Below are 13,142 nucleotides of genomic sequence, written 5' to 3'. Positions count from 1 at the left end.
CCAACCTTAGATCAGCAAATGTGAAAGACCGTAAGATAAAGAGGTGTGTAACCAGGGGCGTAACAATAGCCCCCATGACAGCGGGGGAGGGGCTAGGGGCTCTCCTCCCACCCACCTAGCAGAGTATTTGCGCAGAAGAGCTACATGCCTATATTTATCCAATCCCGCTACTCCATGGGAATCATAGTAAGAGTGATGCCAACTTTTTTTCACTTTGGTCTTTACAGCGGACTATTTAAATCATTTTTATTCATTTATTCATATTTTTTTCCTATTTGTTTTTAACATACCTTTACCATTTACGTAAGTGTCTTCCTATCACAGGATACAGTTGTGGCCCTTCAAGCTTTGTCGGAGTATGCAGGGCATACCTACAGTGACAAGGGGGATATTGCAGTGACAGTCACTTCTGCTTCAGGATTTCTGGAAAAGATTCAAGTGGATAACAATAACCGGCTCCTCCTGCAGAGGGCGCCACTGGCCACCATCCCTGGAGAGTACACAGTGACTGCTACAGGGTCTGGCTGTGTCTTTATTCAGGTAAGCAAAGATGTTGTGTGATTTAAACCAGGGCTTTTCAACCAGTGGTACGCTGCTGTTGCCCAGGTGGTACGGGACAGGTTTGCCTGCCATTTGTCCTGGTCCTGTCTCCTCAAAGTTCACTCCCTTCACTTGCTCTTTACTGTGCTGCCCTGAATACTTCAGACCTCAGATCAGCCAGGCGAACGGTACACATTGATGGCACATATACTTCAAATACAGGAAGTGACATCTCTGCTCACTTGTATTTGAAGTATGAACAAAGCACAGTGAGATAAATATGAAAGTGGGTATGACCCGACTGAACAAAACCACATATCTATATATATATATATATATATATATATATATATATATATATATATATATATATATATATATATATATATATATATATATAGTATTTGAAGTATATGTGCCATCACTGTGCACAGTTCCCCTGGCTGTCTCTTCAATGCTGCCAGGTACCTCAGATCGTCAGCGGTAACCCAGCAGCTTTACCTGTAAGAAAAGCTGTAAGTGTACCCTGTAAGGGAAAAAAAACAGTGTTCCTGGGAGTTATTTAGCTCTGGAGGGGAAAACCTCTGGATCCTAAAGAGCCTTCCACCTTCCTTCTCAGTAGAGGGAATCCAGAGCTAGGATCCCCAAAGATCTCCTTGTCAGGGCTTGTAGGCATTCGCGCATGCGCAGTAACAGCTCTCTGCTCGGGCTCCGGCAGATGCAACTGAGCCAGATCGGGTCTGCACGACTACGCAGGCACACTGGTAGTACTTGAAAATTTTCAGGAGAAAGAAGTGGTACAATTAGCGAAAAAGTTGAAAAGCCCTGATTTAAACGACCGGGGAGTAACTGCAAATAATGCTTAGGTGTCAGGAGTGGACACCACTGTTCATTTGGCTGCCGGTTAATGCTGTTAGCTAAAATATCGTCTGTTATATTATCAATATTTTACTGTTGAATTACCCACTACCTTATTCTAACACTGACTATCCCATCAAATACCTTGTCCATACTGCAAAATGCAAATCACAATCTCTTAGCGATTTTACAGCATGCCGTCCTTCAAGCACAACCGCTCCTAAAAATACTGTATGCATCGCAGTGCGGTTGCAATTTTAAACAAGCCACATTGGCCTCCATTCACTAAGCAGTTTAGACTAGTCTACAGATGGTTTAGTCTACTGATGGTTTGGTGTAATATTTTAGACTTGTTTTTAGACCCGGTCTAACATTCAGTAATTACACAAATCACAAAGGCAAACACGGAGTAAACACGCCCACTCTTTCTGACCAGATGATTTCTTGTGAGTAAATTAATTCTGTGAGGTATTTTAGATGTAAGGATGGAACCTTTTGAATTAATTATGCAGGAGTTTAATTTTATGCAGAGGAGAGCTCATCAGAGGAGAAGGATGTCAGTCATAGCTACTTGTTTGTGAATTGCATCTGTTGATCGTTTCATCTGCTTTACCCACCTAATTACCAAATGGTTTAGACCAGGTCTAAAAACAGGTCTAAAACATTTGGTAATAGTCAATTCCCTTTTGATGCAACTGAGAATAAGTGAAAGAAGTCAGTTGATCTGCACTGACAGAAAAAGACTGTCTTGTGTCCCCTTCCAGTCACCATCCCTTTAACTGCCTCATATAGGGAATGATGGGATGAGGGAAGAGGTTATTCATTGCCAGTACTCTTTTCATCAGTAAGGATTCTCCAAAGAGAAACCATGACTGGCAAGAATTGAACTTCATCCCAATCAGTAGTACCCCCTTTCCCATGAGAAATCTTTTCCTTTTCACAAAAAGTTCTCATCAGGAGACTCTGTATGGCTGATATTGTGGTGAAGCCCCACCCACAAATGATGTCAGAACCATGGTCCTGACAGTTTCCTCTCTGTGAACCTCATTGCATTGAGGGAAACAACAGCTGTTTACAGCTAGGACCAATTGCCAAAAAAGCAAGCCGCATCTCCTTCCAGTGACCTCACCTGCCAGCAGTAAAAATTGTCACCATGTGATAAATGTCAGAATGTAAATCAGGGAGAGGAAATATTTTACAATGGGGAAAACACTGACTAAATCATTTATACATAATTATTGTAAAATGGAGGCACTTTTTTTTCATTGGAGTTCCTCTTTAACAGACTACCCTGAGATACAACATCCCTCCCCCCGAAAAGGCTGCAGTCTTCTCAATAACTGCAAAGACCGTTACCAATAAAGACTGTATCGGAGCCCCAGTAAAGTCCTTTGAAGTTTCACTTCTTACCAAGTAAGTGTTTCTGATGGAGCTTATGAGATCCTATTGGAAAGGATTAATGTACATTTTTGCAAAGTAGGTAGCTTTGCATTGTATGGCTTACCAATTGATGCTGGTCAAGTCAGTTTTTGTTTCTATTTATCTCTCAATATCAAACGGCTTGATTCATCAAACTGCAGTAAATGTACCGCTCACACATAGCGCAACTGTGGTGCTCCAATAGTGCGGCTGCTGCTACGGTAGTGCAGTGCAATTCTAGACGTCGTGCTGCAGTTTTCCACAGCACGCCCCGAATCCCAATAGTCATGCTTGGCACAGCTTAGCTATTTGGGTTGCAGCTTCGTAGCAGTATGGGAGCCATGTCCAAATTGGAAATAGCCATTACTCCTAGTGGAAATCGACACCAAACCCTGCTAACCTTTACATATGCAGAGACAGCACATGTTAAGTTTACCATCTTTTACATACCGTAACTTGCTACATCATTTGCATAATGCTTGGTAAACGTTACATTTGTTGCCTGGTTTAGTAATTAATAGTGTTGGAGTTTGAATTCGGGTTCCTTCTTCCAGAAACCCGGATTATGCCATACACCACAGTTCAGCATCTAGTAGAGAGGGTCACCAGGTTGCGGTCCACATTGCAACTCACTTGACTCTGATGTTTCCACCTTCCGAGCCCGAAAGAGGAGGCATCAGCATCATGTGATGTGTAAGGTGGACCGAAACACAGTGAACCCTCTCCACTAGCTTTGATGCCAAGCTGCGGTGTACAACTACAGCATAATCCAGGTTTTTGAGTTAACCACCCTGGCGTTCTGATTAAATCGCCAGGGTGGCTGCGGGAGGGTTTTTTTTAAATAAAAAAAAAACTATTTCATGCAGCCAACTTAAAGTTGGCTGCATGAAAGCCCACTAGAGGGCGCTCCGGAGGCGTTCTTCCGATCGCCTCCGGCGCCCAGAATAAACAAGGAAGGCCGCAATGAGCGGCCTTCCTTGTGTTGCTTACATCGTCGCCATAGCGACGAGCGGAGTGACGTCATCGACGTCAGCCAACGTCCTGACGTCAGCCGCCTCCGATCCAGCCCTTAGCGCTGGCCGGAACTTTTTGTTCCGGCTACGCTGGGCTCAGGCGGCTGGGGGGACCCTCTTTCGCCGCTACTCGCGGCGGATCGCCGCAGAGCGGCAGCGATCAGGCAGCACACGCGGCTGGCAAAGTGCCGGCTGCGTGTGCTGCTTTTTATTTGACGAAAATCGGCCCAGCAGGGCCTGAGCGGCAGCCTCTGGCGGTGTTACCGCTCAGCAGGTTAAAGGACATCCGAGGTGAAAATAAAGTGACAAGATAAACAATTGTATCTATCCTCATTCTCCTAAAAATGAGTTTTTTTTTTTTTTTTTTTAGATATCTCAGTTTTATTTTATATTTTAATCTAGTTTTTACATTTTATGGTTTCATTGCCTCTGCTCATTGACACCTTCATTGCAGTATTCCAGAGCTAGAGAGATAGAGATGCCTATCTCTTTCCTGCACTCAGCAGCCATTTACTGACAGGAATGGGTTTTATGGCTGTGATTACTTATCAGTGAGGGTTATGCTATAGTCCGACCAGCTCCCGACCTGGACAGAAACAGTCACTTACATACCTGATATTTAACTCTTTCAGGCAGAGAAAGAAAAAAAGGAACACAGCATAGTTATTTCTGTTCTTGGCACTGTACATACACATGTCTATCTCAAAATGTCACACGTCACCTCGGTTGTCCTTTAACCACTTGAGGACCGCCCCCAGCCGATGGGCGGCGGCAAAGTCCGGGCCCAAACGACCGCAATACGCCCATCGGCGGGGGCGGCTGCGGGAGTGGTTATGCGGCGATGGCGTCATTCGTGACGCGATCAGCCGCCGGGGACTGGCTTCGCCCACCGCTCGTAGTAACCCGCCGGCCGTTCGGAAGCGCCGGCGGGTTACTAGCACCCGGATCGCCGCATTTACATTGTATAATAGGCTTTGTAATGTATACAAAGCCTATTATACTGGCTGCCTCCTGCCCTGGTGGTCCCAGTGTCCGAGGGACCACCAGGGCAGGCTGCAGCCACCCTAGTCTGCACCCAAGCACACTGATTTCCCCCCCCCCCCTGCCCCCTGAACGCCCACAGCACCTCTCAGACCCCCCCCCCCCTGCCCACCCCCCAGACCACTGTTTGCACCCAGTCACCCCCCTAATCACCCATCAATCACTCCCTGTCACTATCTGTCAACGCTATTTTTTTTTATCCCCCCCCCTGCCCACTCCTGATCACCCCCCCACCCCTCAGATTCTCCCCAGACCCCCCCCAGACCCCCCCCCCCCGTGTACTGTATGCATCTATCCCCCCTGATCACCTGTCAATCACCCGTCAATCACCCGTCAATCACCAGTCAATCACCCCCTGTCACTGCTACCCATCAATCAGCCCCTAACCTGCCCCTTGCGGGCAATCTGATCACCCACCCACACAGGGGCGTAGCAATAGGGGGTGCAGCGGTAGCGACCGCATCGGGGCCCTTGGGCCAGAGGGGCCCCGAAGGGCCCTCCCTCAACTACAGTATTCGCTCTCTATTGGTCCTGTGCTCATAATAATCACTTCTATATATACATTGAGTAGTGGTAATCATTAACAAGCTCTTCCCCATCCCCTTCTTGCACCTCTGACACTGTAGTTGCCATTGTCAGGTTTTGGTGCGCCGTATCAATTGTTATGTATAGAGTGCCTGGGGGGCCCCATTGTAAAACTTGCATCGGGGCCCACAGCTCCTTAGCTACGCCACTGCACCCACACCAATAGATCGCCCGCAGATCCGACATCAGATCACCTCCCAAATCCATTGTTTACATCTATTCTCTCCTCTAAACACCCACTAATTACCCATCAATCACCTATCAATCACCCCCTATCACCACCTGTCACTGTTACCCATCAGATTAGACCCTAATCTACCCCTTGCGGGCACCCAATCACCCGCCCACACGCTAAAATTGCCCTCAGACCCCCCTTTATCAATTCGCCAGTGCAATATTTACATCTGTTATTCCCTGTAATAACCCACTGATCACCTGTCAATCACCTATCAATCACCCCCTGTCACTGCCACCCATCAATCACCCCCTGTCACTGCCACCCATCAATCAGCCCCTAACCTGCCCTTTGCGGGCAATCTGATCACCCACCCACACCAATAGATCGCCCGCAGATCCGACATCAGATCACCTCCCAAGTGCAGTGTTTACATCTCTTCTCTCCTCTAAACACCCACTAATTACCCATCAATCACCTATCAATCACCCCCTATCACCACCTGTCACTGTAACCCATCAGATTAGACCCTAATCTACCCCTTGCGGGCACCCAATCACCCGCCCACACGCTCAGATTGCCCTCAGACCCCCCTTTATCAATTCGCCAGTGCAATATTTACATCTGTTATTCCCTGTAATAACCCACTGATCACCTGTCAATCACCTATCAATCACCCCCTGTCACTGCCACCCATCAATCACCCCCTGTCACTGCCACCCATCAATCAGCCCCTAACCTGCCCCTTGCGGGCAATCTGATCACCCACCCACACCAATAGATCGCCCGCAGATCCGACATCAGATCACCTCCCAAGTGCAGTGTTTACATCTCTTCTCTCCTCTAAACACCCACTAATTACCCATCAATCACCTATCAATCACCCCCTATCACCACCTGTCACTGTTACCCATCAGATTAGATCCTAATCTACCCCTTGCGGGCACCCAATCACCCGCCCGCACGCTCAGATTGCCCTCAGACCCCCCTTTATCAATTCGCCAGTGCAATATTTACATCTGTTATTCCCTGTAATAACCCACTGATCACCTGTCAATCACCTATCAATCACCCCCTGTCACTGCCACCCATCAATCACCCCCTGTCACTGCCACCCATCAATCAGCCCCTAACCTGCCCCTTGCGGGCAATCTGATCACCCACCCACACCACTAGATCGCCCGCAGATCCGACATCAGATCACCTCCCAAGTGCAGTGTTTACATCTCTTCTCTCCTCTAAACACCCACTAATTACCCATCAATCACCCCCTATCACCACCTGTCACGGTTACCCATCAGATTAGACCCTAATCTGCCCCTTGCGGGCACCCAATCACCCGCCCACACCTCAGAACGTCCTCAGACCCCAGCCCTGATCACCTCGCTAGTGCATTGCTTGCATCTATTTCCCCCTCTAATCACACCTTGAGACACCCATCAATCACCTCCTGTCACCCCCTAGCACACCTACCCATCAGATCAGGCCCTAATTTGCCCCGTGTGGGCTCCTGATCACTCGGCCAAACCCTCAGGTCCCCCTCAGACCCCCTTCCGATCACCTCCCCAGTGCATTGATTGCATCTATTTTCCCCTCTAACCGCCCCCTGAGACACCCATCAATCACCTCCTGTCACCCCCTAGCACTCCTATCCATCAGATCAGGCCCAAAACATCCTGTCATCTAAGAGGCCACCCTGCTTATGACCGGTTCCACAAAATTTGCCCCCTCATAGACCACCTGTCATCAAAATTTGCAGATGCTTATACCCCTGATCAGTCATTTTGAGAAATTTGGTTTCCCGACTACTCACAGTTTTGGGCCCGTAAAATGCCAGGGCAGTATAGGAACCCCACAAGTGACCCCATTTTAGAAAGAAGACACCCCAAGGTATTCTGTTAGGTGTATGATGAGTTCATAGAAGATTTTATTTTTTGTCAAAAGTTAGCGGAAATTAGATTTTTATTGTTTTTTTCACAAAGTGTCATTTTTCACTAACTTGTGACAAAAAATTAAATCTTCTATGAACTCACCATACCCCTAACGGAATACCTTGGGGTGTCTTCTTTCTAAAATGGGGTCACTTGTGGGGTTCCTATACTGCCCTGGCATTTTAGGGGCCCTAAACCGTGAGGAGTAGTCTAGAAAACAAATGCCTCAAAATGACCTGTGATAGGACGTTGGGCCCCTTAGCGCACCTAGGCTGCAAAAAAGTGTTACACATGTGGTATCGCCATACTCAGGAGAAGTAGTATAAGGTGTTTTGTGGTGTATTTTTACACATACCCATGCTGGGTGGGAGAAATCTCTCTGTAAATGGACAATTGTGTGTAAAAAAAATCAAAAATGTGTCATTTACAGAGATATTTCTCCTACCCAGCATGGTTAAAAATACACCACAAAACACATTATACTACTTCTTCTGAGTACGGCGATACCGCATGTGTGACACTTTTTTGCAGCCTAACTGTGCTAAGGGGCCCAAAGTCCAATGAGTACCTTTAGGATTTCACAGGTCATTTTGAGACATTTGGGTTCAAGACTACTCCTCACGGTTTAGGGCCCCTAAAATGCCAGGGCAGTATAGGAACCCCACAAGTGACCCCATTTTAGAAAGAAGACACCCCAAGGTATTCTGTTAGGTGTATGATGAGTTCATAGAAGATTTTATTTTTTGTCACAAGTTAGCGGAAATTGATATGTATTGTTTTTTTTTTTCACAAAGTGTCATTTTCCGCTAACTTGTGACAAAAAATAAAATCTTCTATGAACTCACCATACTCCTAACAGAATACCTTGGGGTGTCTTCTTTCTAAAATGGGGTCACTTGTGGGGTTCCTATACTGCCCTGGCATTTTAGGGGCCCTAAACCGTGAGCAGTAGTCTAGAATCCAAAGGCCTCAAAATGACCTGTGAATAGGACGTTAGGCCCCTTAGCGCACCTAGGTTGCAAAAAAGTGTCACACATGTGGTATCGCCGTACTCAGAAGAAGTAGTATATTGTGTTTTGGGGTGTATTTTTACACATACCCATGCTGGGTGGGAGAAATATCTCTGTAAAAGGACAATTGTGTGTAAAACAAAATCAAACAATTGTCATTTACAGAGATATTTCTCCCACCCAGCATGGGTATGTGTAAAAATACACCCCAAAACACATTATACTACTTCTCCTGAGTACGGCGGTACCACATGTGTGGCACTTTTTTGCACCCTAAGTGCGCTAAGAGGCCCAAAGTCCAATGAGTACCTTTAGGATTTCACAGGTCATTTTGCGACATTTGGTTTCAAGACTACTCCTCACGGTTTAGGGCCCCTAAAATGCCAGGGCAGTATAGGAACCCCACAAATGACCCCATTTTAGAAAGAAGACACCCCAAGGTATTCCGTTAGGAGTATGGTGAGTTCATAGAAGATTTTATTTTTTGTCACAAGTTGACGGAAAATGACACTTTGTGAAAAAAAACAATTAAAATCAATTTCCGCTAACTTGTGACAAAAAAAAATCTTCTATGAACTCACCATCCTCCTAACGGAATACCTTGGGGTTTCTTCTTTCTAAAATGGGGTAATTTGTGGGGTTCCTATACTGTCCTGGCATTTTAGGGGCCCTAAACCGTGAGGAGTAGTCTTGAAACGAAATTTCTCAAAATGACCTGTGAAATCCTAAAGGTACTCATTGAACTTTGGGCCCCTTAGCACAGTTAGGGTGCAAAAAAGTGCCACACATGTGGTATCGCCGTACTCAGGAGAAGTAGTATAATGTGTTTTGGGGTGTATTTTTCCACATACCCATGCTGAGTGGGAGAAATATCTCTATAAATAGACAATTATGTGTAAAAAAAATAAAACAATTGTCATTTATGGAGATATTTCTCCCACCCAGCATGGGTATGTGTAAAAATACACCCCAAAACACATTATACTACTTCTCCTGAGTACGGCAATACCACATGTGTGGCACTTTTTTGCAGCCTAACTGCGCTAAGGGGCCCAAAGTCCAATAAGCATCTTTAGGCTTTACAGGGGTGCTTACAATTAGGCACCCCCCAAAATGCCAGGACAGTGAACACACCCCACAAATGACCCCATTTTGGAAAGTAGACACTTCAAGGTATTCAGAGAGGAGCATAGTGAGTCCGTGGCAGATTTCATTTTTTTTGTCGCAAGTTAGAAGAAATGGAAACTTTTTTTTTTCTTTTTTTTGTCAGAAAGTGTCATTTTCCGCTAACTTGTGACAAAAAATAAAATCTTCTATGAACTCACCATGCCTCTCACTGAATACTTTGGGATGTCTTCTTTCCAAAATGGGGTCATTTGGGGGGTATTTGTACTATCCTGGAATTTTAGCCCCTCATGAAACCTGACAGGTGCGCAGAAAAGTCAGAGATGCTTGAAAATGGGAAAATTCACTTTTGGCACCATAGTTTGTAAACGCTAAAACTGTTACCCAAACCAATAAATATACACTGAATGGTTTTTTTTAATCAAAAACATGTTTGTCCACATTTTTCGCGCTGCATGTATACAGAAATTTTACTTTATTTGCAAAAAATGTCAGCACAGAAAGTTAAAAAAATCATTTTTTTGCCAAAATTCATGTCTTTTTTGATGAATATAATAAAAAGTAAAAATCGCAGGAGCAATCAAATAGCACCAAAAGAAAGCTTTATTAGTGACAAGAAAAGGAGGTAAAATTCATTTAGGTGGTAGGTTGTATGAGCGAGCAATAAACCGTGAAAGCTGCAGTGGTCTGAATGGAAAAAAAGTGCCTGGTCCTTAAGGGGTAGAAAGACTGTGGTCCTGAAGTGGTTAAGAAACCCGGATTAAAAATCCAACACTATAGCCCTATATGGAATTCGATCCAATATACTAACGCGCACACATGCACGAACGCACGCACAAACACACACACGCACAAACACACACAGTCGCACATAATTTTGAACCTGTATGGAGTTAGACAAGTGCACAGCTGTAGCAAGGACAGCTTGACAAAAAAGACAGTTTTTAGAATTGATTCTAATGATTTCTTTCAAAATTGTATTTGCTCAGTTCAAGTTTATTTAGTGTAAAGGAACTCGAGGTGAGCAACATGGGGGAGCTGCCATATTTATTTCCTAAACAATACACACACCTGGAACAAGCATGCAGTGAATAAACATCTGATCTGCATGCTTGTTTAGGGCCCATGGCTTAAAGTAACAGAGGCAGAGGATCAGCAGGACAGCCAGGCAATGTGCATTATTTAAAAGGAAATAAACATGTCAGCCTCCATATACTGTACCTCTCACCTTTGGTTCCCTTTAAGTCTGAAAGATCACCGTAAAGGCTTTTTTCTATGTTTTTACTTATTCAGATACACAGGCTCTCGGGAAACAACCAATATGATTGTTATAGAAGTGAGCATGTTGTCTGGACACATTCCAGTTAAGAGCACACTAAGGAAGGTAAGTAATAATGTCTACTACTGTGTATATATTAGTATCCATAAAAAGTAACATAAGCAGCTACACAATCTGGACTACCTGTAAAGTACCCTTTGAGGGCCTCTGCAAGCCACTGCAAGTCCATCCAGCTTGGGGTTCTCAACCAGAAATCTCAAAACAATCTAAAAAAAAAAAATCTCAAAAAGTACTCAATGCTACCAATTTATAGAATACCAGAGACAAATAAACCTAGAGAAACGGAAGAGCAGGCATATACTGTGACCTCTGTAGTATTCTCTTGCACTCACTAAAGGATCAAACCCATAGTCTTTAAGGGGAGTGCAACAGCTGAAGAGGGATGACGCCCTATGTGCAGTATTCAACAGGGAAAAGAGCTGCATCATTCAAAGTTAATCTTTATTGGTCCCATGTAAAAGAATATGGCCAATGTTTCGGAGCCACGTAGGGCCCCTTTATCAAGACAATGTTTGCTCGGAGGCAAAAATCTGTCTGCTGCTGTGTAAAGTTCCTGTAGAGGAAGTGCAAGTCTGGCTCCTCTAAACACTCGCAGAGAGCGATGTGTATTGTCTGGGATTAGCAGCAACATTGATCCCAGACAAATACCCATAGCTCTCTGCGAGTGTTTAGAGGAGCCAGACTCCCACTTCCTCTACAGGAACTTTTGCACAGCAGCAGACAGATCTTTGCCTCCGACCAAACACTGCCTTGATAAAGGGGTCCTACGTGGCTCCGAAACGTTGGCCATATTCTTTTACATGGAACCAATAAAGATTAACTTTGAATGCTGCATTCTTTTCCTTGTTATATACTGTGACTTGTCCTGATGCCTACTGCTCCCCCCGTTCTCCTCTCTACCCCCACATTCGACCCAAATGCCCCTCTGGCAGCCTCTTCCGGAGGGGCATCAGGTGCACATGACGTCATGCACATAAAGTATTATTGATATCATATGCATTTGCAAAGCACTCCTGGCCAGGGGTGTGCACTGTAGGAAGTGCCCAGCCCTGGCCAGTGCCTGCGTAGTAGTGCCCAACTCCAGCGACCTGGGAGAGGCTACCAGAGGGGCATTTAGGTAGAATGGTGGGGCAGAGAGGAGAACAGAGGGAGCATCAGGACAGATATATGCCTGCTTCCCTATTTCGCTAGGTTTATTTGGCTCTGGTATCCTTTAAAACAGAACTCTCCCACTTCGATCTATTCTTTATATACTCTGTAAAGTGCTGTGGAAGATGCCGGTGCTATATAAATACTAAATAATAACAGTAATAATAATCCTCTAACTTTCTTATTAAAGAGAACCCGAGGTGGGAATTTATTATGCTAGTGGGGCACAGAGGCTGGTTGTGCACACTAACACCAGCCTCTGTTGCCCCATGGTGTGCCCCCAGGACCCCCCTGCGCGCCGCTATACCCCCCGCAGTGCTGGCGACAATGTTTACCTAAGAGCTGTTTGTCAGCGCCGCTCCCCCGCCTCCTCCTTATTGGCGCTACCCGCCTGTGTCCCTTCCCTCCCGCTGATTGGAGGGAAGTGACGCGGGCGGGTAGCGCCGATACGGAGGAGGCGGGAGAGCGGCTCTGACAGGCAGAGGTAAACATTGTGCTGGCGACACACTGCGTGTCGCCAGCACTGCGGGGGTATAGCGGCGCGCAGGGGGTCTTTGAGGCACACCATGGGGCAACAGAGGCTGGTGTTGGTGTGCACAACCAGCCTCTGTGCCCCACTAGCATAATAAATTCCCACCTCGGGTTCTCTTTAAAGGTTATGCCCAGAAATAACTTTATTAAGGGAAACTGAACTGAGAGGCATCCGGTAGCTGCCATAGTTAGTTCCTTTTAAACAAAACCAGTTGCCTCGCTGCCCTGCTGATCACTTTGGCTAGGAATGTATAGGGGACTAAAAGATACAGAAAAGGCCTTCTACTAAAAAGCAATGCTTAGTGTGATTTGCCTTTTTAAAACAGAAGGTACTTGCGATAATTCTGCTTTAAGTGAATATCTATGGTTACCCATAGTGCACCACTTCTGAATATGCGATTATCTCTGCCTCTGTAGCCAGGCTAG

General features: G+C 45.6%; 1 protein-coding gene across 2 annotated transcripts in view; it reads left to right on the top strand.

Annotated features, from left to right (window-relative positions):
- Positions 1-13,142, top strand: part of LOC137535654 (alpha-2-macroglobulin-like) — a 143,764-nt gene that overhangs the window by 115,946 nt on the left and 14,676 nt on the right. For both annotated transcript variants that reach the window (XM_068257514.1, XM_068257513.1), the window contains exons 30-32: positions 325-540; positions 2,684-2,811; positions 10,991-11,081. In XM_068257514.1, the coding sequence (XP_068113615.1) occupies positions 325-540; positions 2,684-2,811; positions 10,991-11,081 (435 nt within the window). The remainder of the gene's footprint in view (positions 1-324; positions 541-2,683; positions 2,812-10,990; positions 11,082-13,142) is intronic.

This window comes from Hyperolius riggenbachi, chromosome 10 (assembly GCF_040937935.1).
Source record: "Hyperolius riggenbachi isolate aHypRig1 chromosome 10, aHypRig1.pri, whole genome shotgun sequence".
Classification (NCBI taxonomy): Eukaryota; Metazoa; Chordata; class Amphibia; order Anura; family Hyperoliidae; genus Hyperolius; species Hyperolius riggenbachi.
This window is presented reverse-complemented; position numbering and strand designations above follow the sequence as displayed.